General features: G+C 40.6%; 2 protein-coding genes across 5 annotated transcripts in view; both read left to right on the forward strand.

The window, feature by feature from the left end:
- The window catches only part of furina (furin (paired basic amino acid cleaving enzyme) a), an 82,788-nt gene extending 60,913 nt beyond the window's left edge, over nt 1–21,875 (forward strand). For all 4 annotated transcript variants that reach the window (XM_085175988.1, XM_085176154.1, XM_085176237.1 and 1 more), the window contains exons 8-16: nt 4,604–4,776; nt 6,063–6,275; nt 7,874–7,974; nt 9,048–9,151; nt 9,321–9,438; nt 14,434–14,613; nt 14,707–14,831; nt 16,542–16,664; nt 17,604–21,875. In XM_085175988.1, the coding sequence (XP_085032114.1) occupies nt 4,604–4,776; nt 6,063–6,275; nt 7,874–7,974; nt 9,048–9,151; nt 9,321–9,438; nt 14,434–14,613; nt 14,707–14,831; nt 16,542–16,664; nt 17,604–18,211 (1,745 nt within the window). In that variant the 3' untranslated portion in view covers nt 18,212–21,875. The remainder of the gene's footprint in view (nt 1–4,603; nt 4,777–6,062; nt 6,276–7,873; nt 7,975–9,047; nt 9,152–9,320; nt 9,439–14,433; nt 14,614–14,706; nt 14,832–16,541; nt 16,665–17,603) is intronic.
- A 131-nt stretch (nt 21,876–22,006) lies between these two features.
- Nucleotides 22,007–24,366, forward strand: part of fes (FES proto-oncogene, tyrosine kinase) — a 36,233-nt gene continuing 33,873 nt past the window's right edge. The window contains 1 exon segment of the mRNA XM_085175920.1: nt 22,007–23,243. Within this exon segment, the coding sequence (XP_085032046.1) occupies nt 23,228–23,243 (16 nt within the window). The 5' untranslated portion in view covers nt 22,007–23,227.

A 24,366-nucleotide genomic window follows, 5' to 3' on the forward strand; every position in this document is an offset into this window, starting at 1 on the left:
TCTCAGAAGAAATGAAGAGACTCCTCAAGGTTTTAACTAATTCAGCATAAATGTGAATCTGCATTCTTTAGTTGGTCAAAGGCAAATTCTGCTTTAGGTTTTTTTGTCTTCTGTTTTTTTAAGCCAAGTCCCAGACAGCCAGAAGTCAGATTGCTGTTCTACACGTTTGGCAGGGTCTCGTTGGCACCCTGCTGTAATTTCAGCTCCTGCTGTTTTCAAGTGATGCAACCACAAATTGACTGTGTCACTCTAGCCAAAGAAATGCCATCACCTCGTGTCTGTGTCCATCACTGTGCACATGCAGGCTGTTGCTGGCTTTCATCTTCACTCGTTGTCTTTTTTAATTTAAGAAAGCAAGTCCAATGAAATAAATCCCAAATGCATATTTGTACTTCATTGTTTCGGGTTTGTCTCATTGTTCTCTTTGTTTTACAGATATATTTTCCATTTTCATCTACAAGGCAAACTACTAATGCAAAATTTATGTGGCAGATTGACCCAAAACAAATCGGTTGATAGAAAATGAATACAACCATTTTCTTAAAGTATTTCTCTTATTTCTTTTTATGAAATAAAACAAACCAATTTCCTGGTTGCAGCTTCTCAAAGATTCTTTTCTCACTTTTTCTCACAAGATAAATATTTCCATCACTTAAAAGTCATATTTTTATTATTTTAAACTGTTTTAGATGTTTGATTGATCGGTTAATTAACCTATTAACGAGTTTCCCAATAATGAAAACCCTAGTCTCGGTGCTAATGCCTGTGATAATCTTGTTCTCTTGTGTTTTTTTTTTTCTTAACGGATTATTTTGCACTCCTAATGGGTGTCCTTGTTAATAAACAGTTTCAGTGAGCTAGCAGTTAACGTGTCAAGGTGCAACTCCACACAGATGAATAATCATATGCTGGTGTTTGGCCTTAGGGGTCGGCGTGTGCTGTGTACCACTGTTAGTTTTATCTTTAAATGATGAAGATGCGGAGCAGCAGTCGGAGCTTCTCATTTATGAGAATATACAAAAGCGGAGAGCGTGGCAAAATATTTTGAAATATTAATTTGTTTGTTCTAAAAAGGATTTTGCACCCCGATGGGTTGTTTTGCTTCTGCCTAGAGGGAGAGAGCAGTTTTATCGTTTCTCTTCCCATCCTTCAAAAGAAACCTCAGTAGCTTTTTGATATTATAACAAATATCAGATTTGATTTGTACATCTTGCATATAAATTATTTCATCTTTAAAAAAAAAGTGTAATTAAATTTTTTTCTCACATGCTAAAATTCCAGCCACATCAAATTTGATGTTGAAAATAAGTTGCTGTGGAGCTATTGCCAGTACATGTGCACATGTGTGCTGTGTTGATGATGATGATGATGGCTCAATGCCTGTTTTAGTGCAGAAGACATATTGTTTTGTCAGTGTTGTGGTGGTCTGATGACTCCAGGATGCAACCTAATGATGTTTAGTCCTTTTTAAGGACTGCACATGCTGTAGGAGCTTTTTTATCTAAGTGCACGCTTTAGCTCACTATGTCTCTGCTTATCTCAATATCCTTCTGCCTACTCCCAGCTGTGATAAAGTTTGACTACTGTGTTCTTTATCTACACTTAAGGCTCTTTTCGATCGGTAAAGTCTAACCAAAACCACCATTCACAAATAACTAAAGGAAAAACAACAAAAAAGAATAACAATCTTTTTTTCTTATTACAGGGTACAGACATTTTCCAAAAATTTACCTGACATAATACAACACAGTAACATGAGTCCAGATTGTGCAGATTCTTCAATAGCTCTAAAGAAATGGAAGGAAATGTGTTTGTCAAACATCAGAAACAAGCGAGGGAAACCCATTTATTGTTCATGCTGTCATTATTCCAGTAGCATAAGCTGGGAGGTAGCGGTGCAGCAGTGCAAAGTTTTTTAGGGGTTTTCTTTTCTTTTTTCCCTGCACAAGATCACCTGCCATCTTATCACCTGCAGAACTGAACCCCATTGTTTAGCCAGAATCCTCTCCTGTGAGGTACTTTTATGGCTGTTCTTAAATTAGATTGATTGACTGGCTTCAGTATTCTTAAGATTAACTGGGGTAAAGAAACAAATAATCCTCACAATTAACTAGAAAAGCCCCAGTTCTAACAAAAGTAGAAGCTGATACAGTAGCTTTGACCAAAATCCAACATTAGGAGGGTCACCACCTCAAAACTCTTTAAATCTTCTCTGAAATGTTTCACTTCTTTGGGTTTATGGTAAATAGACTCAGACAATTACACTTTGATAGATGCATCTGGGGCTCAGTATCATGTTCTAAGATACTTTGGCATGCATACTAGAGCAGGATGGGATTGAACCACCAATATTCTGACCCTGTTAGGCCACAGCCGCTGCAGGATGAGCTCATCGTTCCTTCAGGCTGGTCAGCATATGGCATATAGAGGTGTCGGCTTGTTCACAAGAATTGAAACTCCTCCAACAGCGTTGGCCAGAATTTAATCAAAGCTGCACACAATTATCACCTAATGGGTCGTCACCAATTTTTTATTTTTTTTTTAAAAACCTGTTTCTCTGTGGGGGATGATGAGACTGATGAGCTAATAATTCACTGCCGCTTTGTGTTTCCTTCAACGTGTGGCACCTGGACATTACAATCAGTTGTTTTATTTGTTCGTTTATTTTTTAAACACTTTAAAAAGATTATTGACAGAAATGCAAATAATTAATAAGATTCAGAGGCTGGAATGTAGAATCTGCTCTAGAACTGTATTGAACCTGTAGTATGGCTCTTAGCCTCTCTATTTTGGGGAGATTGTGATTCAGGATTTTGGACAGCTAGAGGAAATGCTTGAGTCTCCTCGTCGACCTACACATTCCTCTCACAAAAATGTATGCTGCCATGGAAACGCTAGTAGCAGTGACCGTTTGGAGCTTTTGGAGAACTTCAAAGAGTAGCGGCTTTGTTACTTATAGCCATATATAACAACATGAAGTAACCTGACCTGTAATCGGAGCAGCAAATTAGTTTGTTATTAAAGTGCCTTGGATTCTCCCACCCCTGTCACTTTTCTTGTGGAAGAACGCTAGTTTCATTGCGAGACAAACGTCTGAAAAAAAATAATTGGATTGGACAAACACCTACTCTATATAGCCATCCTGCATTATGTATGTTTTGTCACTGGCACAGCATATTCTTGCTATCATTTGCCTTATAAAGAAGCTTTAGTTTAACACTGTTAGATGTTGAAATAAGAGTAACTTTGATCAAATTTACGCTCTCACAGCTGCACTAATTTCATGTAGACACAGAAGAAGAAGAAAAATTGTTTCCTTTCCTCTTTTTATCTGAGTTTTTAGTCACAGGAGTCTGCTTCACACTTGAGGAGGTAGTTCACCCACAAACCAGCTCAAAGACCAAAGAAAATCAATAGAGATAGTGTTTGATTTACGTGATGGGCTCCGTAATCCCAGCAGGTAGACATAAAACTAACAGCAGCAAGCAGCACACCACTGCAGGAGATTTACAAATACACATGAACGCTGCATCGAAAACCCATGTGTAAATATGCAAATTAGACACTACAGCGGTAGTGTTCTGTGCCTACACCTTGCTGAGTACATTGTCATTTCATGCTGCGACACTATGGCAAAGAGCTACAGACGACAGTAACAGATTTCTGCAAGATTGCCGTCAACATCAGCACTTTGCATTGTTCAGTTTTATTGGAAAACTGCACTCATTTAGCATTGCATTCATTCATATGTATGTATGTATATATGTATGTAAAATACACATTTTATTGCATGCATTTTTCTTTCTTGTCATGACCGCAGGGTAGTTTGAGTGCTTATCGTTGGATTCAAGGTGAACCAAAACTAAGCTGTACACTGTACAGGTTTAAAAAAAAAAAACCTCAAAACAACAACCAAAACTAAAAACACCAAAAACATCACAGTTAACAGACACAAAATTAAAAACTAGTCATTAAAATTCTACTAAAATATTTATAACGCATGTGTGTGAGACAGATTTCTAATTCTGCTTTAGTTTTTTGTATTTGATTGTAATGAAAATAAGTCTAAATCTCCGTATGGGCGACCAAATCTCTCTCAATTTTTTTTAAATCAATTTAGCTTTGAGATAATTTTCTGCACCACAAATGTAGTAGGGATCTTATAATGGCTTATGTGTTACACCTTCTACAAAATGCCTTGTTTAGATGAGTTGGTGAAATATTGATCAGCCGTCTTGTGATAAAACATACATCCTCTTTATTGCATGAGGGTGTAATCATCGATAACCTTGCACCTGCCCATTACCAGCCATTTCATTTTGTACAAATTCACTCTTCCAGATGCAGCTTCGTACCTTATGCGGATGATTCTGTATCTGTAAAGGCTAAATGACACGCACATTTTCAGTTAACCTAAGCATGTCAGTAAATTCTCTGGCTCCTGGAGCAATTCTCATTTTCCAGAGTGACACGTAGTGAAACTGAATTAGCATCTTTGACTTACAGTATCGTAAGAATAATGGTGTAAAAGTAGTAATAAATCCATGTTTTGCCATGCCGTCTTTGACGTAGTTGACATTTGCATTTGTGAACGTACATGCAGGTGTGCGAATGCTGGACGGTGAGGTGACTGACATGGTGGAGGCACAGTCTCTCAGTCTGAATCCCCAGCATATTGACGTCTACAGCGCCAGTTGGGGTCCGGAGGACGACGGCAAAACTGTCGACGGACCGGCCAAACTCGCCAAAGAAGCTTTTATGCGTGGAGTTACAGAGGTGTGTGTTTGTGTTTGTGTGAAGAAATTATGCAGAAATTATTTACTGCCTGTGTGTCGCTTCCTTTCAGCAGTCAGTAATTGAACTGTTCAAGCATGAGAGGACACAAGCAGGAAGAACAAAGCGTTTTTTTGACCCCGGCAATTACGAATAGAAAGGAATGTCCTCTGAAAGCCACCCAGGAAGAAAAAGCGGCAGCACTGGCAGAAATCAAATGTTTGTTTGTGTGTTTATGTCTCCCCCCCACCCCCCACCCTCCCTTTTTTGCTAGTTGAAGGGTACTTATTAAACTCTGAGTTCGTCTTTTATCTTTGCATCTTTTTTAGATAATCAGGTTGTGCTTTCTTTAAGTGTGAATTCATTGCTTATTTCCCACCTTCCCAAGGTTGTTTTTAAGAATTCCAATTAAATTCCATTAAGTTAGCGGAGCTTTAAATTGCTTAATGACAAGCATTTATAATCAAAAGCTTCCAAACACATGCTTATCTATATGCACATACACGTAGAGGGTTTGTAGAAAAGTAATTTCAGAAACTTTTCTGCCAACATCTAACGACGCGATCTGAATACTAAGCGACCATGCATACCGTCATGTCATCAGCCCTGTTGTTGACTTGTTTTAATGCATGTGACACACTGGGTGTGTGTCAGATATGTGAAATGAACAAGTTAACAGATTAGTAAGTATACAGATCACACCCCAACCTCTCACATCTGCACGCCATGAATAAACACATCCATCCTGCTAACACAGAGTCTTGTTATGGAGCAGTAGGATTCAAAGCATGTGCCATAAAGCTTGATTGGAACCGCTGACACTGACTACTAAGATAATTGCCACAGTGACAGCACTGTCAGATGGTGGTGTGGGTGGTGCATGGCTGGAAGTGATCAATGCAGAGAGAGAGAGAGACAGTGCCACTCAATACAATAAAGCCGCTCTTAGATGAAAATTATTGCACTTCAAAGGCTGAGAGGTTGGATGATTTATTACAATGAGCTGTTGTCGTATACTGCCTTTCCATATTGAATTGCTGTCATGCGATATTTGGCTCTTTGTAATTTAGTGAGTGACCACCCAGGCCTGTACGTTGGGTTTTAATGGGACTCTTTTTGAAGCGAGCTCTGTAGTGAACTTGCCCCACTATAATTGGGCTTCCTATTAAAGATTGAATGAGATTTTGTTCTTCTGTGGATACTGTTAGTCTTTGGCATACATGGATGAAAGGACATGTGGTTGTCTTTTATTTTCCTGTTTGTTTAAATCTATGTTGTGTGTTCTCTAGGGACGCGGTGGTTTAGGCTCCATCTTTGTGTGGGCTTCTGGTAATGGAGGACGGGAGAAGGACAGCTGCAATTGTGACGGCTACACCAACAGCATCTACACGCTGTCCATCAGCAGCTCCACACAGAACGGCAATGTCCCCTGGTACAGCGAGGCTTGCTCTTCCACCCTTGCCACCACCTACAGCTCGGGAAATCTAAACGAGAAGCAGATAGTGAGTTGACTCTTTCCAGATTTTGCCGCCTGCTGCAAAGGTTGCTAACGCACACTGCAAAAATACAGCTCACTACCACCTAAAACATCTGGAACAGTTTAAAGTCTGAGAAGCAGGAAGCCTGGAGAACTTAATAAATTGATGATTTTAATGGTTGGAGATAAATTTTAATCTCATTGCGATTAATTCTGCACACAGTACATTAAGCTTTTTCAGCATTTTCATTCTGTACCCTCCATGTGTGAATCACAGCTAGCTTCTTCATTCTTTGCTGCTTTTGTTTCCACTTCTTCACCATTCATTCAGTTTTGGGCCATTAAAATGATTATGAATTGTGACTGGCTGAAACTCCATCTGGCAATCTGTTGCTGCTTAACACTCTAGTCACAAATGCTGTTTCCCTCTTTGTCTCTCACACGTGTGCACACACACACAGTTTCTTTCTCTTGCATGCACCCTAGCTGACAGACCAACTGGATGGGCAGATTATGACATCTCCGTGACGCGTGGCTGGTTCCTTAATGCTTCAGTGATGCACTCATTTAATAGTGCTGTCATTCATGAAGCCAGGAATAAAGACCTGGAGTAGGTGGGAAGAGAGATCTGGATCTCTGAGGTTATACAGGAATATCTTCACTTGTGTTTTTTTTTTTCTTTAAATCACATGTATTCCATCTGTCGCTTTCAAATTAAAGTGAGTTATATGTGAACCTAAGGCTCCTGAATGCATAATGACCATTAAAGTCATTCTTGCAGTGCATTTATTATTCCCTCAGTCTGTTAAAAGATCAGTTTCTGTATGCTCTGCACTGGTCAGCAGTTTCTGATCCAAGCTGCTTTTGTATCAGCTTCATTCAGTAGCACTGATTGATTTCACCTCCAGAATTATACAATAGGTGACTTGGGGTCTTATAAGCACTTTGAATCACCTTGTTGTTGAATTGTGCTATACAAATAAACTTGCCTTGCCTTGCCTTATCACCAGGCAGTGTTTTGTAACCTTTATCTTCCAGGTTTTTTTTTCCTGAGGACAAATACACCACAATTCTTTGTATTCATGTAGCTGCAGAAAATTATCACCTGGGAGCTTCCCAGTACAACTACAGCAGAGTGCTGGGGGTCAATGAAATGATCTCTGCTAGAGCAGTCCAGTAAAAACAAGACTTGTTCAAAAGAAGCAAAACATAAGCTTATATGGTTTCTCTGGTTTTATTTTTCTGCTCTAACCATTAGATAATTTCTCTCTCCCTAACAAATACATGAGATAATAAGTGAAGAAGTGATGGAGGATAAAGGTTTTTACTCATTCGAGGGAAGCAAATTCCAATTTATCGGGTTACAAGAAAGTGAAATATCTTGTGAATTTAAAAATAATAATACAGCTGAGATTTGAATACCTTCATTGTCAAGTGATGAGCTACGTAGAATTACATGAAGAAAATAGAAACTGAGGACGGAGCACAGTTAGAATATTGCATTAGCTGTTTTCCTTCTAGCAACGCCAAGTGAAATACGAGTTTATGAGAACAAAATGGAAACGTGAGAAAAAGGAGGAGGAATGCTGTGATACTTAAATTCACTGTGTTCATCTTGCTTAGGTGACTACAGATCTCAAATCAAAATGCACGGACTCTCACACAGGCACCTCTGCCTCTGCTCCTCTGGCTGCTGGGATCATCGCTCTTGCCCTTGAGGCCAAGTAAGTGCTTATCGCCATCATTTTTCTGAGTCCAACTAGTTCTTGCTATTCTTTTCAGCTGTACAGCCTTATTCTAGCGTTTAATATCTGCTGGCTTTTGTTTTTGGGGAGGGGAAAATGGCACAAGCTTGTTAGAGATTGCAACAGTTTCTTTCCAAACTCAGATATTGAAGTTTTCAGAATGCCAGAGTAGTTTGTAGAAATGCGCCACTGTTATCTCTTTCTAATGTTTCCCAACAGCAAACTCAATTTTAAAACAACAACACCCCCCCCCCCCCCCCCCGCAATTTTTCCAAAAAGTAAAATATTTACTTTTCCAGGCCCAGTTTTTAAACATGTTTTTTTTTTTTTTTTTAAATTCTTCTATTAAATTAAGCTTTTACTGCTGGTGCCGAATGTTTATACATTAGTTCTGCGTGATTATCCCATTTTATGAATTACTTTTTAACCCCTCTGCCACAGATTTCAACTGTGCACTTACAAACAACACCATTTGGATGTGAGCGCTAATCATTCTTATCTAGTCACGCAGCACTAATGGAGAGACAAACACGGACCTCAGAAGAGCGCCGAAAACGAGTAATTAGTCTTGTGGCAAAACAGAGTGAGGTGATGGAAAAAGACTGCAATTAGGAATGAATTTGATGACAAAGTGAGTCAGCAAAGTTATTATCTAAAAAGCCTCATTTTCTCCAAATCCACAATAAGACTAAAAAGCCTGTACGCATTTAATCACAACAGAGAGGCCAGTTGTGACTTCATGTAAGCCCTTTTTGCGTTTGGTAAATACCAACTTGCTTGCCCGCAAAAGATTAATGATGCTTTGGAAAATGTCTCGCAAAGGGCAGAAGAGGATACGTGTCGACTTAAGATTTTATGCAAGCCAAGAAAGAATGTGACTGCTAAATCTCTGAATTCAATCACCTGTCCATCAGCAGCTTAAGACTATAGGATGATGTAGTTTCAGTGGCTCAACTTGAATTTTAAGCCAAACTTACCATATATGTTGCTGTTTGTGTGCTGTCTGTCTCTTTCTGTGTGTGTGTCTGCGTGTGCACGTACACGTGTTCCAGTAAAAACCTGACCTGGAGGGACATGCAACATCTGGTTGTACGAACTTCTCAACCTGCCCACCTGCTCACCAATGACTGGAGAACCAATGGAGTCGGGCGCAAAGGTACAGCAGCTCCTTTCAAGTTTTCATCAACCCACTGCAGTTTGCAGATGCCTGCGAGGCTCATTATTAGTGTGCATCACATAAACCAGATTTAACTGGACAGAGGTTGAAATGCACACCAGCTGGGAGAGCCAGGATGCCGGCTAACGTTTCCTCTTGCTTTCTACAGTCAGCCACTCGTACGGATATGGTCTACTTGATGCCGGTGGTATCGTGTCCATGGCAAAAACGTGGACCAATGTGGGACCACAACGAAAATGCGTCATCACCATGGTCAGCGAGCCAAGGTTAGTACACCGGAGGCTCATTAATACCGCAGCTCGGTTTATCTCAGCACCCTGATCACAAGAAACTGTTAAGGTGACGCAAAGAGGGGCAACACACTGCAACAGACACACAAACACGTGTACATAAACACAACAGAAGCAAATTATAGATTTGTTTGCATTTAAGAACACAGTGTGTCCCAGCTCGGTTCACGTGTCTCCTGGAATCATTACCATTGTAGTCTGGGATACTTGCAGCACATTTTTTGCTTATGTTGTATCTTCAGCACCGTGGTTTTTGATTGAATTGTGTTTTCTTAATTTGGTTGTTTTGTTTATTCGCATGTGTTTTCGTGAGATGCACTGTGTTGGTCTCCCATGGCCACTGTGGTCTGCACACGTTACAGCTGTCAATTTTCTAAAAACAACTTATTTGTTTAAATTGCTTTGACTAAAACCCACACAGCCTAGTTATTAAACTAAGTCATATGTGTCTCTGGAGGAAATTATCTCATTGGATTAGAGCAAATTGATGCTTCAGTGTTTTTGGAGCTTGACCCATATTATGGACCAAAAAAAAAAACCCAGCCCCAGTTATACTAATTACTAAATATTCTAATTATTTGTAATCATCTATGCAATTATGAACACTATTTTAATAGATAAAGTTTGAAGAGGTAAATGTTAAAAGCAAAGAAAAAGAGGGGTAGAGCGATAACAGCAGTGAATGCTACGTTAAAAGAGAATGCGCCAAATATCCATCAAAGAAAGCTTGTTTATTTCTAGCCGCTTTGTTCTTTGACTTCAAACATTCGTTAAATACGATGATAAGAAGCCTACATTTTTCAGAAATGGTAAGTTAAAAGAGTAATGAAAACAGAAATCAACATTAAATTGGTAACTCATAACAAAACAAAGGTTTTGGAGATGCTTGTGACTTGAGACTGAGCTGTCAAGCTTTGGCGCAGACACATCGTGTCTTCATCATGTTGGCTTTGGGCGCCTGTTGAAATGCCTGTCATTTTGTGTGCGCGAGACTCAAACTTGAGACAAAACACTTAAAAGAAAGATAATAGTTTGTCAATTCATGTGTACCTCTCGCTGTTGAGACTATATATTTCTTCCTAGCCATTTTTTTTCCTCCTCCTGCTGGTGTCTCAGTCTAAATCCAGTCCGACATCGCCTCTTCATTATGCGCTGCCTGTCACTTCCCTTGCTGGCTTTGAGGTTCCTTTTACTGGAGCTATGAGACGCTCAGAGCAGATGGTTTGAGCGTCTGGGAACAGCAGTCAAGGCAGGTTATTTAATTTACATTTTAGGTGTTTAGCTGACGTATTTATCAAGACTGTCTTGTAATAAGTGAGCAGGCAGGGTTTCAGTATCTTTCTCACTGTCAGTTACTTTCACTCATTACCTCTGACAGAGTCATGACCGCATGCTTACTGAGCCCATATTATGCTCATTTACCGGCTCATAATTTTATTTTGTGTTCTGCTAGCATACATTTACATGCTTTTATATTCAGTAACACATCAGTTTCCTGATACGGCGTATATTACACCAGAATACACTCAACAGACGCTCCATTTGAACCCTTTATCACCCGAGTATCAAACAGGCCGCTTGGACAGATTTTGTCATTTTGGCTGTAAAATTACAAAATAATTCTCATCTTTCAGAACCCATTTGAATTTTCTCTGTAACCCAAAATGGTTGTGGAGTTACAGTAATGTGAGGCACACATAGTTAAATCTGGGTGAGGCTGATTTTTCTGTCTGTGCAGACAGCTGTCCCATGTGATTGCTTTGTGCTATCATGATGCAGTGAATTTCTCTGTGTCCTTGTCTGTAACTGTTTGAATTTTGTCTACTGTCTAAGCTGTAACTGTGTCACAGTCATTTAAAGAGGGCTTGTAAAAATGGGTTTGTGGGGTTTTTTTGTTTTAATTTTTAAAAAAAAGGCTCCAATCTAACTAAGCTTAAATTGCTCTGATTGGTCAACTGGGTGAACAAATGGGACTGAGTGGTTATATCCATTAACTCCTGTCCTGTGAGTTTGTTGTTTTAGGATTATAGCTAGTAAGTATAAACAAGAGTTTAGCTGTATGAATTCGAACTGTAAGTAGACCTGGCTCAAGGACAGACTCCCGCATTAGACAAAACATGATGTTTTAACATTTTTAGGAATAACCTGAGTTACTAGTTCACATGTGTACTGTCAGGGAAACACTGGCTTTAAAAAAGCCAGCATGGTGAATATGATACCATGAAAATACAGTAACTCGCACCTCGTCCTTGTTTCAAATCTGTTCAATTTCTGATTGGCCACTTAACCATTTCAGCATAGTTCATCAAGGCAAAGTTATAGCTCTGCAGTGCTCAAACACATTCTTGGGGACTTTTCTATCAAAATAACACTCCTCTGCCTTGTCCTGAGCTCCATAGATACCACGACTGAGATATTTTAGAGTTGGAGTTACTTAAAAGACTTGACTGATGTAGATTCCTGAAGGAAAACCAGCCAGTGGTTCAGAAGCAATGTTCTCTCTTTGGGAGGGCTGTGTAGCTATGCAGGCTTTTTACATGCACAAAAAAGCTGGAACACATTTGTCATTTTATGATGATATTATGATTATATTATTAAGTCCAACAATACTGCACAATTATTATATTTAAAGACCAAAGTGAATTATTATGACCATAATTACAGTAACATTAGGCCATTTACTTTTGTAGCCGTGAGATGGGGAATTAGGCTTTGAGTGACACGAGCAGACAGAAAAGCTCCTGTATGCCTGACTGATTGAGGCAGGCTTTGTTGCAAATGTGTGTCAATGTACTGTAAGAACACTGAATGTGATCAATGTGTGCCCATTTCCTTCACACAAAAGTTGATGCAAATTACTACCAGGTCTGCAAAATCTTTTGCAAATAAAAACTGTATGGCATCAGTTAAAAGCTCTCGCATAGTTTTTAAAAAGCGATTTATGATTTGGAAACATCCCTTTTTGTTTTTCCTAGATTTTGCCAAACGCATGGGAATGCTTCACGTTTGGCTTACACATGTGGTGTTTGTTCAAAAGCTTTATGCACAACGAATTGAAATGAACACGTCTGTGCTGGAGGGATAGTTTTGATTATGCACATGTTGATTGGTTGATTTTTAGGTCTTTTTGCGTAACTCACTTTACGCACTTAAAGACAGCCAATTAAATTGTAAACAAAATGTTTCCAAAGGTGGTTTAATGCTACAGACAGACTTGGGATAAGTGGTTGAAAGCATGGCGTGGCCAAATAATTGCAACCATGTGCAATAAATGTGCAATCTCAATGCCTTTAGCTGCTTAGATCACGTCTTTGACCACTCAGTCAGTTGCCACCTGTAAAGCAATCTTGATGCATCAAAACGATGATAAAACTGCAATAAGATTGTGTCGGTCTTCTATCAGTTGGCAGTTGAAAGGAGACAAACTGGAACTTGCATGCAGTCTGTTTGTGATTTGCTGTGATAAATTAGTGAGATTGCAAATCTGTTTTTGTCTGCATACACAGAAATTCACATTAACTACTTGCATTCAGAGTCCAGCCATAACCTTATAGGCTTAAAATAGAACCAACCGTACTTTTCATAACAATATACCCAGAATACAAGCAGCTGACGACCAGATGAGTTGAGTTCCCTGTTCTAAGGAGAGCGCTCTAGGATGAGTTGTGCTCATTGGTGCACACTGAGTTAGATTCATTGACTGACTGTGATGAATTTAATTTGCATTTATAAATTAGACTGCAAATATTTGCAGACCTTTGCCAGCCTGTCTGAAAGTGATTGCAGTTGGTCCGAGCTATACTATACGCATGCTGGGCAACCAGCAATCTGTCTCTATGGCTTCCCCCATATTTTGGTTTTTTTTTTTCTCCCCTAATCACAAGAACAATATTATCCTATTTTTACTTTAGTGTGGCTGAGCAATATAAGGAGAGGAAAAGAAAAATGACCCGAAATCAGCTGGCATGTTGAAGAAAAACCAATGTGCAAAAAAGTAAGGATTTATGTAACAGTTATTATGACAAATTGGAATCAGACAACATATGAAGTAAGAAAAAAATAGATTTTTATTTTACTAGCTCTTGATATAAAGGGAAAGGGAGAGTAAGGTGTAGCTTCTCATTTACTTGTTGAGCTTTCACACTAAATGGCAGATTGATGGTTAGGTTTGCAGCTTTTTATTCTTCTTTCTTTTCTTTTTTTTTTAAAAATTATTTATTTTTGTCTGAGTGTGCTTGTAAAAGCAGATTCTATGTTTCCAGTACTGCCACAAATTTAGCTGCTTCCAGACCCTAAATCACAGTCGCTTGTGCTGCAGCAGTCAACTGCCAATGATAAATCAACCTCAACAGCTCTCGGTATAAATTTCCATTTCTCTAAGATTTTCTGTCCCCACCTCGAGAAACCATGAAATACGTTTTGCAAGCATGCTTAAATGCTGCGTGGCTGTCAATTTGCATTATAATATTATCATGGGCAGTCACTATATGACTCATTGGCATCTGAATAGTGCAGAAAATTAACCTTTTACATGACTTTTCCCATGTGAGGCTGCTTTAAAGGTCAAAGGTGTTTACTGTATGCTGCCCTTTCAGTGCTTCCTGAAAAATGTGACTTATCCTAAACCTGAAGGGACTCCGTCTGGATGCAGTTTAATGACCATCTTGTCTATAATTTGGCACATCTGTGCCACTAAAACCCTGCACCTTCCTCCTCCTCTGAACTGTTGTGGATGCGTATAATCTCCTAAGCGGATTTTAGGGGGGGGAGAGGTGTGTTTACTTTCACAGAGGATAGGGGTGCTACAGGTCGAGACACTAATCCTGTTCAAGGCTTGAAACGAATCACCTTTTGTTGGCTTTCAGTGTCCAAGAGCAAAATGTGGTACACTTAGTAATAAGCCACTAATAATTCCACTGACACACAATCTGTAAGTAATGTCCAACACTGACTTAATCTGTCGGTTAACAGGAACATTGGCAGCCATTTATATATTAACAAGAGTGTGGACGGCTGCATGGGGACAGACAGTCATGTGACCTCATTAGAGCACGTCCAGGCCCGGCTCACTCTGTCCTACAACCGGAGGGGAAACCTGGCAATCCACCTCATTAGTCCTGCTGGCACACGCTCCACACTGCTCCACCCCAGGTAAAAAATGCACAACTACACAAACATGGTGATCTACAGTGCGTGCTGGTAATCACAAAATACTTCCTTACGCTCCCGCTTGTTTTCCTGCAGGCCTCATGACTACTCATCAGAGGGGTTTAATGACTGGGCTTTCATGACCACCCACTCTTGGGATGAGGACCCTACTGGGGCGTGGATGCTTGAAATTGAGAATGTGGCAGGTGCCAGTGACTATGGTAAAGCAGTTTTGTTATTACATATAGATAATATACACCAGTTACCCACATCGTTACAACCACCTGGTAAATAATAGCTCTCCTTGTGCCATCCAACTGCTCAGACTCATCAGGGCATGGACAGGGCACTTCTGGGGCCTTCCTCTTGTGTCTGGCTTCACAGTGACGGTCCTGTAGGTTGCAGTTTAGTCCCATCATGAACTGATTTTATTACTTCTAAATTTTAAAATTGCTTAATTAAAGCCGAGGTCCAAGATTGTTGGAAGCCAAGTCAACACCTTGTGCTCTTTGACATTTTCCAAGCTCTTCCTGGGCTTTTAAATTTTATCAGTAGGGCACATTGTCGTCCTCCCCCTCACATGCTGTTGGGGATGGTGCTCAAAAGGTTGAGTAAACTTAGTATGCAGCAATCATGGGTGTGTGATATGTGCCAAAGTAACATCCAGCAGAGCATGATCTGATATCGTCGTGTTGGTGTTGTTCCCAGATCATCATACTAAATGTTGTTCCAGGATCAACATTGCAAGTGACCAATCAGAATGTTGTGACGTCATACTTTTGCGACTTTGGGAAAAAACGCCGTAAAACAAAAAACTGTACTTAAGCTGCGAGAAACCGCCTCTGTCCACCGATCAACGAACCCTGACCCTAAACCATTAATAAACGCTAAGCAGAATTGATATTGTCCTTGCAACATTGGAATTTCATAAATGCACGAATGGCTTGGCGCGCAAAAGAATAACATCACAACAATGTGATTGGTCACTTGCAATGTTGAACCTGGAACAACATTTTCATGATGATCTGGGAACAACACCAACACGACGATATCAGATCATCCTCCAGCAGAACATTATATTGTATCAAGATAATTGCTTCTCCTGGTTTAAATGTTGCGACTGATCATTGTGCAATGATTGATCGCTTCCAGGCTTTATCTAATTTAGTATCAGTTTATCTTCCCTCTTTATCTGGAAAATGCTGATCGAAGATCCTCAGAGTCCACATTGAATGTTTTCAACAGTCTTAAACCTAAACGAGGTCACCACTAGGTCACCAGAATGACCCTGAATGACATTACTTGAGTGTTATTTAATGTAACCTTTAATCTGTTGGGCCTACAGTTCAGCTCAAGGGTTGAAGGGCTAGTGCCAAGAGATTAGAGATCAAGTGGCTTCTGTGTCCAAAGTGTTGTTGCTATTTTTATACTAGTTGACTGTATGGCTGTGCAGACTTTTTTCCTTATTGCAGGAAGGATGACAAATTCTTCAGTGTTTATGGTTAGCCGTGGATCATCACACAAAGCAGGTCCACCCACAGCACCATATTCAGCCAAAATACTTTAGAAAAAAGATCTAGATTCAAGTCTCACGCCTCCCTCCTCAGTAAGGAGTGATTTACTAAAGTGGAACCTCTCATGAGGCCCCACACTTCAATGATTTTTGAGAGATGTGCTCTTTACAACTTGTTAGGCACAGAGTGAAATCATGCTGTCTTTAAATTTGCAGCCCATATCAAGGAGTCATTTTCTGTCACTTTATGCAGAAAATTCAAGAGTCTAATAGGAGATGAGGGTACATTTACAAAAACCACCCAAGGGAGTGCTGGAGCCTTGCTGGGCTTGACAGGCCTACTTTTTTTCACACACACCCCCCCCCCCCCCCCCCCCCCCACAGTTAATTTTAGTTTTTCATCTGTCTCTCCGCCCAGGCACTCTGACCCAGTTCATCCTGGTGCTGTATGGCACCGGCTCAACAACTTCCAGCTCCTCTGAAAAGTCTCAGCCTGGCAATGACAGCTGCAAGACGTTGGATCTGAGGCAGATATGCATTGGTAAGACTGTTGTCTCTGCTTTGCTCCTCACAGGTCCTTTCAGCCACAGTAGAGGAGAAGTATAGTGTTATGTTAAGGTGTTACACTTGAAGTAGCCCGTTCATGTGATCTCGGCTGCATCCATTTGCCTTTTGTCTGTATTTCTATGCAAACCTGTCTATGCACAACTCCATTGTGTAGCTTTATTATTTGCATAAAATTTAATATAAGAGCTGGTTTCTGCTCAGACTTACATTTACTCCACATCTCCTTTTAATAATCTCATTTAAAATAAAGGTAATCCTTCTGCTGTGTTCTGCCGAGTTCAACTAGTGCTATAGGCAAGGTCTAAACATGCCACTGAGCACCAAGGCAGTGTGAAGTACATGTTTCCTGAAACAGTGCCAGTCTGACCCCTACAGGCTTTCAGTGGTACTTGCATGCTTATAAACAGGGTGAGTGCGATGTAGTTATCATGTATGCGATTATCATGTGTTGTCATATCCATGTGTCATATGGCACTGGGTGTGCTATGTCTCAAGGCTCAAAACTATAATTCTGTTTTTGAACAAGCTGACAAGATGCAGCAGGAAGCAAAAATTTCCTCCTTCTGTTGGGTCTCCTGTTTTCAGCTCTATTACCCTCACCGCTGTCTGTTAATTGTCACTACAGGCGATGGTCTGCATCTGAACTTGGTACCTATGGAAATGTGTCTTGTTTAAGCGTGCTGCACTCAGCATAGACATGTAAAGATTTAGTAAGTGAAAGCAGCTCTAGTAAAAGTAAAAGTGTAAGAGCAAAACAAAAAATTGCCTTGAAACAGAGAGGGCAGGCACAGCCTTGTTAAATGTGCTCTGTGCTTTCACAGGGCACGAATCCTGGTTCTGTTTTCTGGTTGTGTGACTCATATGAAGAGCTGAAAGGTGCCGATGTTCATTTCTATTTCTCTATGTGTTACAGAGTGCAATGCAGGCTACTACCTCTTTCAGCAGGGCTGTGTGAAAGAATGTCCAGCAGGCTTCTCGGTGGGCTCCCAGCCTCTCAACTACACAGTGGGAAACTTTATGGAACCAGCTTCCGTCCCAGCCTGCCTGCCCTGCCCACAGCCCTGCCTGACCTGCAGCAGCCTCAGCCCTCTGTCCTGTCTGTCCTGCCCCCCGCACAGCTCCCTGGACCCCAACTCTGGCACCTGCCTGCATCTTAACCAGTACATGCGCGAGTCCCCTGATAGCTTCATGGTAGGGCCAGGTACCCAGAGATCGCAGCTAGAGTCAGGCTCCCGGCTCCCCATAACCATTGCCGTGCTCAGCTGCATGGCCATCATCGCCACCTTCGCTGGCATCTTCCTGATGCTGCAGCTGCGCTCCGGCGCGCTCATCAAGTTGCCCTCTCTGGAGGCTGGCGGTGGTCTCGGGGGCACCTTCAGTCTCGGCGGAAATAGGGTGGTGTCGTACCGTGGCATCCCAACAGTGTGGGGGGAGGAAGGGGTAAATACAGACTCGGAAAACGAAGAGTTTGACGTCCAAAATGAGAGGACTGCCTTTATCAAAACACAAAGTGCTCTTTAATGCTTCCTCCACGTCCTTCCCTCTCTCCTGCTTTTAAAATCCTCACACCACCATTTGTCTGATAATTCAGGGCTGTGGTGACTGTCTCCTCTCACAGTCTCTTTCTGGTTTAATCTCCAGTTCATTTTCTTTTTCTGTCCTATCGGATTCTCATCTGAGTTCTGTTTCGGGATCTGGTCGCTCCGCTGTGCTGTGGGAGACCTGATGGGAAGCTGTTGTCTCTCAGAGCTCGGGATGGCCTGAGCTTTGCTCTGTTCACACTTGGGCGCTTTTCTATTAAACTGGCTCTCTCCCTCCCCTTGCCCTCAATCACTAACAGTGTCTGTCTGTGCAGAGTCCATTTTCCCCTCCAGCTCCTTTTTGTTACAGTAAACAAATGATTATTATTTGCTTTCTTCCTCTTTTTTTTTCTCCTCCCACTGTCTCGTTTAGTCTCAGTGCAGTAGCCAGATGAGATTGCGTGTATGTGTGTGTCTGTGCATGTATGCGTGTGCATCTCTAAATCATTGTGTGAATGTGAGCGTGTAAATCTAATGAACAGTGAACAGTGCAGAGAAGCTTAAGCGGGTCCTGTCATATTTAGTGCTTTAACTAAAACGTGATGGCCAAAAATTGTATTATGAACCATGAAATCCAATTTGAAAATATTTATTCTCTCTGAAGTGTCATTTAATGACCTCGCTGTCTATAATCTGTTGACAAATACAATGCTCTCAAGTTATTTACATTTTTAAAGTGCATTTTCAAGATCAAACAAATCTAAAGCGTAGCAGTTGATGAGAAAATATCCAGACTTCAATGGTTTATAATCCATCAGCAGTCAGACGTACAAAGCAGACCTTTCAGGATATGCCATCTCTGCAGTGTCTCTCTCTATGACAGGACAATTGCAGTATCTACTGAAGATACAATTCTTATTTCATGCAGTCACTTTTAAGCCAGTACAGTTATTGTTCCTGTTATGTGAAAAGGTTTCTCCCAGCTCTGAAAGAACAAACTGTGAGTCATTCAGCGAGCAAAGCCTCCTTCAGCCTTTTGGGATTCCAGCTGAACTTATTCCTGTTTTGGAAGCTATAAATTCTCCTGTGCTCGTAACCTCCCCCAACCATTACATGGAAGGGTATCAAAACAAAAAAGTAAAAGGAAATTATAAGAAAACAAAACACACACACACACACACACACACACACACACACACACACACACACACACAAAGTTGCAGGCTATTCAATCAACCCTGAGGCATAATCCCTGCCAGGGATATTTAATTTCTGTGTCTTAAGTGCTTACATCCTGGGGCTGTGGGAGAAGATGCAGGGCTGCTTAGAGAACCCAAAACAATGTGTGACTTGAGCGCAAAAGCTTCTCAAAGCAGCTGGAAGGTGTTGACTGACTTGTGACTGATTTCTTGACAGAGCTGTAACAATATACCGGCTCTCCTCTCATCACATCAGCACTACAAACACACTGCATATCTTAATGAGAGAAAGTTGCTTTGCATGTGGGAGAGTGCGAGTGAGTGTTAGTTTATTGCATATGAGGTTCAGGAATGTTTATCTGCCCTCTGAAGTGAAGATTTCCTTCCTCCATCCTTCCAGTCTCTGCTTTCTTCTTCAAATTTCCGATATTGTTTAAAAATCCTGCAGCGAGACTCCACGTCTCATCAGCATCTCTGCACTTACCCTCCAGTCTGCATCTAATCTGAATTTCAGACGATGTCTTTAGTGTACTTGCCAATTAATTATATTCCGAATAATACTGCAGCAAACTATTTATTCTGAGAGATTTTATTCATTCCTTTAGGGAAAATTGCTTTAAGGTTTTTTTTCTTCTTCTTCGTCCCCCTCCTCCTTTTCCTCCTTCTTCTTCTTTCCCTCCCTGGCTGGTCATCATCTGAAATTTGCATCTCATTATTTAATCCAGTGTAGCCATTTTGATTCCAGTGATCTTTTTTTGTTATGTTGAAATTATGATTTTCAAAATCAGTGGAGCTTGCTGAGAGAGGTTGTCATGGTGATGACATGCATTGGCGACTGCAGCTGCTCGTCCTTTTATCTACCTCTCATATCATTCAGCAAGGTTTCGTACGCCGTTTTGAGGAGCTGATAAATGATCATAGAGGTCAGATTATATGTAGGTTAGATATGAAATCGCTTCTGGGAAATGGTAATTTAAATTAAGGACTGTAGGTTTGTATGTCACATTTATATTTTAGAGGAGAAACAAACAATTGCAATTCAGAAACTGTAAAGCTGCTGTGTAAATTTTACTCCCCTGGAACTCCTATCTGTCCTAAAAATTTATTGCCTTTAGGATCAGCATTCATGTGCAGACACACCTGGGTGTTAAACCCTCTTACTCAAAGAGGCTGGGTAGGAGAATTCCTCTTACATCTTGTTGGCCAGCATTTAAGTGCTAAATCAACCTGAGATTGCTGGGGGCGTTTGTTTTCTTCATCTTTACCCAGGCATCTCCTCCTGGAGTTTCAGACCTTATTTTATTCTTTTTAAGTTTCTGTCACTGACAATCAATTCCTTTGTTTGTTTGTTTGTTTTCTTTTGGGGTGGGAGGGGGGCAAGGTGCAGAAGCACACAAACAAATGGATTTTAATTTAACCGCCTCACTGGAAAGGCCTCCACAGAAAATGTTATTCACTGTATGCAGATCATTTAAATTGCAGATTTAGAAATCAAGTCTTATTTGGAAAAAAGAAATTCTCCAAAGGCAAAAGAATAAAGATTTTGATTCCCAATACCTGCCAAAAATCCTCTTGAAAAGAATGGAGGAGGATTGGTATGCATGCTTTCAAACACAGCGCTCAGCCAGGAAGCGTAATTCATCTCGAATGGCTGGTGCAGGTGTAACACATTTGGCTTACTGTGGCCGCTTCTGGATCAGAAGCCAAACTGAAAATGAGGATTTGGAGAAAATGCCCCCAAAAGGAACAAAGCTAATGTGGCAGGCTTGTTCTGCAGGGGTCTGTGGGTTGTACATTAGTGCCTACTGCCATTTAGGCTTTGATTAGTTCCACTTTGAGGAGGGTGCTAATTTAAAAATGTAATAACTCCAGCTTCAGACTTGAGCCACCAAATCTTATTGACTTCCCAGCATGCTGTGAAGTGTATAAACAACAGATAATGGGCTAATGCAGAAACAAAATTGCTTCCATAAACCGTTTTTCTTAAACTCTGGATGCATCTTTTGAAGAAGTATAACATGGGATTCAACCAATGCGTTCCAATTACTGTGGGCTAATTGATTCCTGGTCTAGTCAAGATTATGCGCTGTGCATTTTCCTTTGGACTTGTATTGCTTCCAGGAAGAGTGGTTTTGTTTTTTGTTTTTTCTTCTTAAAAATCCAACACTGGGGTGTTCAGACAGGTTTCTGTGGCCCCTCAAGTGCGCACACGAAATGATTTATTCATCTTGGCTAATGTTGTATTCACTGCAGCTTGAAAACTTAAAAATAATAAAAAAGTAAAAATAAAAAATACTTTAATCAGATGATCTCAGAGCGCTGCGCAATCGGGTGTTAAACTTGGGAAATCCATGAATGCAGGCAGAATTAAGTAGCTTCTGCTTCCGAAGCGCCGGAGCTGCAGAAAACCATCAGCAGCTAGCTGATTCTTTTAACGGTGAGAATATGATAAAAAAAAAAACCAAACACACACTAAAATAAGACGAGTGCCAGAAAGCAGCTCGTAGCTTAAAAGCTCTACCACATTACTGGCAGCGCCAACGTGTGGAGCTCTTAAATGTAGAAGGAAAAAAGCAATGCATGTCGCAAAACATCTGCCCTGGTTATAAAGAGAAGACTCCCTCATTGCTGCCATGAAGGCTCGTCTTTACATCGCTGATTTAAGTCATGTGGAGCTCGACGTTGCTCCCGTCCTGCTTTAGGATGTAGTCTAACGTGAGATTAATATGAAGTTGGATGACGTTAATAGGAGCAATATCTTTGGCATAACCAAAGACAATCATTTTAATGCTGTTTAGTATGAATATGTGTTGCTTTCAGGTTGTCACAGTCCATCGACCCTTCGCTTGTGTTCAGAGTGTTTTATTGAAACCATTCAGTCACCTCTGCCTTTTTTTTTCTTTTTGTTGTCGTTTTTGACGATCTGCGACGACACCTTGTATGTTCAGCAGCTGCGGAGGGAGGAGGTAGAATGTATCCCATCGCCATTAACTTAAGGGCTGAATCAGACCTGAGTGCGTCCGTGTGTGTACACGCGTGTTAAAGTAGAAAGGAAACACTTTGTGATGGAGGAGCGGTCAGTGGAGCAGCCTCAGTCGACTCCGTTGACCTCCTCCCGCCTCTTCGTGAGGTTCCTGACCTGTGGCTGCACACAGTACCTTACAGATACGTGTGACCTATGGTAATGTACAAGAATGAATATCCTACATGGGACATAACTCTAAAATAAGGCCTATTTTTGTACTATATGAAAGGTGCAGTGTAATTTTCTTGTAATTTAAGGATTTTTTTTTTTTTGCTCTTGTTTTCTCCTTTTTATTTAATTGATGTCAATTATAGATTCTACTAAAAATAAAGATCTATGCAAATTTGAATGCGTTTTTTCTTTTACTTGGTTCTTAAATGATTGGAACTTGATGCTGTTGTTGGTTAATGAATGCGAGAAGCACAGAGATGGTAGACAGTTTAACGGTACATAAAATAGTTTCAAGAAAATATCCTACATTAAAGTATTTTTAAATGCAAGTACTGAAGTATGAGCATTACATGTGGTTAAATGTCGGGGGTAAAAGCATCCTGCAGAAACTTTTATGCTATTTTAGCATCATGGATTTATGATAATAATATGTAAGACTATTCCTACTGAGCTTGTAACAAGATCTAAATGCCAGGTGTGACGACAAAGTTCAGTGACTCCGCCCACTTATTTATAAATCTAAAAATGGCTGATTTGAAGCTTTGATTACCTCGTAAAGGTCATCTCCTCCTGCACCGGAAACTGGCAGAGCTGCAAGATCACAGAGGAGGTTCTCGGAGTGATGAGACAAGCCGATGGTTTGTAATGGAGCCGATCATTAGCATTGTATCATCAGTGAGTGCAGTACTGGAAAATAACAATTTTGTGCTAATTTGTAGTTTTACTAAGCGAACGTGATAAACAAACCTAATCGGACACTGTATTAGGTACACCCTGCTAGTGCCGTATTGTGCGCTTGTCCTCGGAGCTGTTTTTATTCACAGCATAGATTCAAAAGGGGTGCTGGAAACATGCCTCAGAGACTTGTTTCCATGATGACATGATGGCATCAGTCAGCTGCTGCAGATATGTCAGTTTGCACATCCATTATGAGAATCTCCTTTCTCCACATCCCAAGGATGCTCAGTTGAATTGACTGTGTAGGCCTTTTGGGTACCGTGATCTCGGTGTTATGTTTAAAAATAGCTGTCTGAGATGGTTTGAAGTTTGTAACACAGCGCGCTATCCTGCTGGAAGGATCCATCAGAGGATGTGTGCACTGTGGGCATAAAAGGATGACTGCCAACAATCCTCAGGTAGGCTGTGGTGTTTAAATGATGCTCAGGTGGTAACAAAAGATTCAAACTGTACCAAGAAATTATTCCCCACACCATCAGCAGCCCGAACCACTGATATGAAGAGGGATGGATCAGTGCTTTCATGCTGTTTGTCAAATTCTGACCCTACCAATTTCAGCTTTATTTGTCATATGCAAGTTAGCAAAGAGTCAACATTTTCAATGAAATGTGTTTAACCAAGTGCGGTATCATGAGAAAGCTCGCAGTTAAGCAGTTCTCAGATTACTATATGAATGTTGCAACCAAAATTGAGACTTTATCAGATCAGTCGTCTTCTTCTGTCCACTTTTGGTGAATCTGCATGAATTGTAGCCTCAGTTTCCTGTTCTTAGCTAACATCTGGAGCACCCAGTACAATGTTCTGCTTCAAGGTTCAACGTGTTTTGCATTCAGATTCAGAGATGCTCTTCTGCATACCTCGGTTCTAATGAGTGGTCATCCTTTAATTCTTCTTGACCGCTGGTATCAACAAGGCATTTTTGATCCAGATAACTGTCGCTTAATGGTTATTTAATCTATTTCAAACTATTCTATTGTGTGAGGTTGTGATATAGTAATATTCATGTTGGTTGTAGGCCACTAT

The sequence above is a fragment of the Neolamprologus multifasciatus genome, chromosome 1, assembly GCF_963576455.1.
Source record: "Neolamprologus multifasciatus chromosome 1, fNeoMul1.2, whole genome shotgun sequence".
Taxonomy (NCBI): domain Eukaryota; kingdom Metazoa; phylum Chordata; class Actinopteri; order Cichliformes; family Cichlidae; genus Neolamprologus; species Neolamprologus multifasciatus.